This window comes from Sorghum bicolor, chromosome 3, assembly GCF_000003195.3.
Source record: "Sorghum bicolor cultivar BTx623 chromosome 3, Sorghum_bicolor_NCBIv3, whole genome shotgun sequence".
Classification (NCBI taxonomy): domain Eukaryota; kingdom Viridiplantae; phylum Streptophyta; class Magnoliopsida; order Poales; family Poaceae; genus Sorghum; species Sorghum bicolor.
The window spans coordinates 52,576,426-52,581,267 of record NC_012872.2 but is presented as its reverse complement, the minus strand read 5'-3'; the positions used below and the strand labels follow the sequence as shown (position 1 = coordinate 52,581,267).

The following is a 4,842-nucleotide window of genomic DNA, read 5'->3' as shown; positions in this document are numbered from 1 at the left end:
GGTGCTGTCGCCCAACGGCGATCTGCTGCTGGTCAGAAATCAGAGAGGGCACCTGGTGCTGGTACTGCCCCCCAACGGGTGGATCCTTCTGCGGGTACTGCCCCCCAAGGGCGACCATTGGAGGTGGCTCCTGCTTGTGCTGCCGTGCACTCAAGATCCTCCAACTTCTTGGCTCTCGATCTATGTAGGTCTCTTTGCCCTCAGTAAGGCTGCATTGTAACAATTATTTTTGTTAAAAAGGTGTGCGTGGCTATTATGGATTCTCTTTAAATGAAACTTGATACAAATACTTACTGAGCACAGTTATCTTGGTTCCGTGCAGCATCTTCTATAAATGTAGGCATAAAGTCCTCAAAGTGATAAGCCACAATGGCCAATATCTGCTTCAAGAGTACATGATACCCAAGCCAGTTATCCTAGCAAAAAGAATACATTTATAGCACCTCCACAGAAATTTGATAGCATATACATTTATAGCAGTGAAACAACGAATGTGAAAAATAAATCCAAACTTACATGTACTATATCAGGGCCATGCACATAACAAGTTCTGATGTACAAAGCCAAATACTCATCTTCATGTGTGTAAGGAAATATGCTGTAGCTGTTATCCTTCGGCCTATACTTTGAGCTTCTTGTATAGTAGTCATTTGGGGGTGTTCTTTTTGACTTTGACCAGTATACCATATATAAAAAGGAACTTTTTCGAACTCTCTCAATGTGCCAATTGTTGCAGGTGTTCTTCTGCCTTTTACTGATTTCCTCATCCCACACAGCAGTATCTATTGATTTGTACGATGAATAGAATGAATCGAATAAGCCCTTAATCTTTAGTGGTCTTACAAAGAATGGATGATTTTTTATCATCCAGAAGCTCAGTTTGGTCTCGTCATCCATTTGGTTTGTTTCCTCTAAATTATGTGAGAGACCTTCCTGCTCATTTTGCTCTTTCAGCATCTTCTTAACACGGTTATTGAAGTCCTTAAGATACGGAGGTTGTCTTATGCCACTACCAAGCCGATATCGACTGAAAAGTCGTGAGGCGAGGTTACCAATATCCAGAAGCCTATTCCAAACACTTGCTTTCTCTGTTGGAATTTTGGCTGTTATGACAAAATTTCCAAGGGTTGATGCAAACATGTGTTTCTCCTCAAAGTTGCCAGCCCAGCTAAGTCCATGTTCATGTGCATCACATATCTCAGCGACAAAACCTTCTGCAACCCAATAGCCTGTATCTGAGTTTTCAATTGCTGGATCATTCTTCTCCTTAGCTGGATCATCCTCATCACTGACGCTAACCACATTGCCGATCGCCAATCTACAATCCTTTGTGAGGTATGGATCCCAGATAACCTTTTCAACAAGCGGGTTACTAGAAATGAAATCCAAAACTGGCACAAAGTGAACAAGCTCATCTACATTTCTCTTGTCAGATTCCAGCATCCCACAAACTGCTATCTTTCTCTTCCGCGTTGGTGGCTCCTGCTTCGGAGTTGGCTCCTGGTGCTGTCGCCCAACGGCGATCTGCTGCTGGTCAGAAATCAGAGAGGGCACCTGGTGCTGGTACTGCCCCCCAACAGGTGGATCCTTCTGCGGGTACTGCCCCCCAAGGGCGACCCAGTAGTACACAGAGCTACTATACAGGCGGTTGATTGGTGGCCTGTGGAAATAAATTTTTCCACAGGCGGGTAACTGAGAACCGCCTGTGGAAATGTATTTCTACAGGCGGTTCAGTTATGCCAACCGCCTGTAGAAATATTTTTCCAGAAAATATGAAATCGGTTTTTAAAAATAGGAAAAAAACATTTTATTTTAGGGAAGGCTCACTGGTTATTTGCCCGCATTTTTTCACGTAAAATCGCGTGCTACGCGGTCGGTGGGATTCAAACCTGAGACCTCACCCTCGCGTGTACCCTCCTCTACCACTCCACCTATCACTCACTTGTTGTTTGAAATAGAGTTTAGTTTCCCACATACTATCATAAACCAAGCATAAATTGATTATTTGAGGTCCTAAACGGATTCAAATGGAAAAGTCATCAAGTACAAAGTTTTATAACTTTTTAAGACCTACAACTTTTATATTGGTAGTTTCTTCATCCGAGGTCATTTACAAAATTTGAATTTCAAATTTGAGAAATTCAAATGTAGTTTTCGATGACAAGATGATTTCAAATGAAAAAATTATCAACTACAAAGTTTCATAACTTTTCAAGATCTATAACTTTCATTTTGACGGTTTTCTCAAACAAGGTCATTTGAAAAACTCAAAAAATTCAAGTTCAAATTATTTCTACAGGCGGATTTCACCAAGGTCTGGGCCACCGGCCGGAACGCACGTCGCCTCCCTCCAGGTCCCCGGGGCTTGCCTCTGATCGGAAACCTGCACCAGGTGGGTGCTCTCCCCCACCGCGCCCTGTGCTCGCTCGCCGCGACGCACGGCGCGCCCGACCTCATGCAGCTCCGCCTGGGCCATGTACTCGCGCTGGTGGCCTCCTCCCCGGCCGCCGCCGCGGCGCTGATGCGCGAGCACGACGGCGCCTTCGGCACGCGGCCTTACTTCCGCACGGCCGAGATCCTGACGTACGGCTTCCAGGACCTTGTCTTCGCGCCCCACAGCGAGCACTGGCGGCACGTGCGCCGCCTCTGCTCCGCGCACGTCCTCAGCGCCGTGCGGTCGCACAGCTTCGACGGCATGCGGGAGCGGGAGGTCGCCGCGCTGGTGCGGACCATGAGGGAGCGCGCGGGCGGCGTGGTGGACATGAGCAAGGCGTTGTACGGCTTCGCGAACGGCGTGATCTGCCGTGCGGTGTCCGGGACCGGGAGAGGGCTGTCCCGGGAGGAGGAGGAGGAGGAGGAGGAGGAGGAGGGCCGGAGGAGCGAGCTGTTCCGGGCGCTGATCGAGGTGAACACGGCGCTGCTGGGAGGGTTCTGCGTCGGCGACTACTTCCCGTCTCTAGCGTGGATGGACGACGCGTTGTCCGGCGCCGGCGCGAGGGCGTGGAGGAACTTGAAGCGGTGGGACGATCTGCTGGAGAAGGTGGTCCAGGAGCACGAGGCTAGGCGGCGCCGCCGTGGTGACGGCGACGTTGAGGTGGAGGAGGAGGATTTCGTCGACGTGCTGCTGGCCGTGGTGCTGCAGGCAGAGGAGAAGCAGGACCACGACGGTGGCTTCGAGCTCACTAGTGACGCCATCAAGTCGCTGCTGGCAGACATGTTCGCGGCTGGGACCGAGAGACGTCCTTCATCATGCTGGAGTGGGCCATGTCGGAGCAGGTCAGGAACCCCGCGGCCATGGAGCGACTCAAGAGTGAACTCCGTGCAGCGCCGCCCGGCAGCACCACCGTGGCTGGACGCGGCGACGCGCTTGGCGCGACGACGACGCCCTACCTGCGGGCCGTGGTGAAGGAGACCCTCCGTCTCCACCCGCCGGTGCCGCTGCTCCTGCCCCGCGAGTGCATGCGCGACACGACGGTGCTGGGGTTCCCACGTGGCCCGTGGCACCCGGTGCGCCTGTTCGACTGGGCGCTGCCGGGCGGCGCGGCGCCGGGGACCTCGACATGTCGGACGCGCCCGGGCTTGCCACGCCCAGGCGGGTGCCCCTCCAGCCAGTTCTAGGATTGGAGAAACAGACGACGTAGCGTTCGTGTGCCCGGTGCAGCGCCGTGTATGTCCGGTTCTTTTTGCAGAAAAAATCGCAACAATAATTTGTGTCGTGCACACTACTACAGAATAGGTTTCTAGGGGTGGCTAGAAACCCTCTGTAAGGGCGGCTGGCCTAGCCGCCCCTCCGGCCTCGTACTTACAAATAAAACATTTGTAAGGGCGGGTGCCCCAGCCGCCCGGCTAGAATTATCAGCCGCCCTTAGAAATACCATTTGTAAGGGCGGCTGGTGACCCAACCCCCCTTACAAACAGTATTTCTAAGGGCGGCTGGTGATCCAGCCCCCCTTACAAATAGTATTTCTAAGGGCGGCTGAGACACCATCCGCCCCTAAAGTGATAATTTGTAGGGGCGGTTCAATCTACAGCCGCCACTACAGCCTGTTTTTCAGAAAAAAAAATTCAAATCTGCTTTCAAATATGACTAGAGCACGTAATATATAATTCAAATCTGACCACCACACACACACACACACACACACACATATATATATATATATATATATATATATATATATATATATATATATATATATATATATATATATTCATCCACAACCACACAAGAACAATATAAACCACAAATTACATGTCTAATTCATCGCAAAGTCTATTACATAACCATAATTCACAAGTTCAAATATTCCTACAAGTCCACATGCATCTTAGTCTAGATTGTTATCAACGTCCAAGACAGAGCCTGTGTGTCTCACGGAGGTGTTGGTGAAGTGGATTGGAGCCTAAGTCGGACCTTACATCATGATAAGCGCCTCTAGAATCAACAATCTCGTCAATGATGATGTTGCAAAGGTCGCCGATGAGCCCTTGGAGTTCATCCTCCTTGATTAGGTTCCTTCGCTTGTCTTTATATTCTTTCCACTATAGGAGAACAAGTTTAAGATTTCATAACATGAGGGAACTAAATTTCATAACATAAGCTAAGTTTTCATACTATGAGGGAACAAAGTGTGAAACTAACCAGATTGGAGTGTCTCGTGTAGGCACTAGTGTTACTCATCATGCAACATATGTAATATCCACAATGGTTACTTCTAGGCCTTTGCTTGAGACTCTGTGTGTTTTGCATATGGAAATAGTAAGTAATGCTATTTCCTAACGTAATCGAGTATAACGATTTAAGTTACACGTACCGCACAGAGCGTCTTGATCGCCAATTCG

The 4,842-nt window shown here is 49.4% G+C and overlaps 1 protein-coding gene across 1 annotated transcript; it reads left to right on the top strand.

Moving 5' to 3' along the window:
• LOC8078647 (indole-2-monooxygenase) lies at positions 2,456-3,618 on the top strand. Its single transcript, XM_021456236.1, has 2 exons — positions 2,456-3,208; positions 3,277-3,618. The coding sequence occupies exons 1-2, from the start codon at positions 2,456-2,458 to the stop codon at positions 3,616-3,618; spliced, it is 1,095 nt and encodes a 364-aa protein (XP_021311911.1).

What these genes read in the sequence shown, in the direction of transcription:
- LOC8078647 (XM_021456236.1), top strand. Translation starts at nt 2,456, where the DNA reads ATGCAGCTCCGCCTGGGCCATGTACTCGCGCTGGTGGCCTCCTCCCCG. An exon ending in ACGCCATCAAGTCGCTGCTG is followed by an intron (nt 3,209 to 3,276) that starts GCAGACATGTTC and finishes ATGTCGGAGCAG; the next exon opens with GTCAGGAACCCCGCGGCCAT.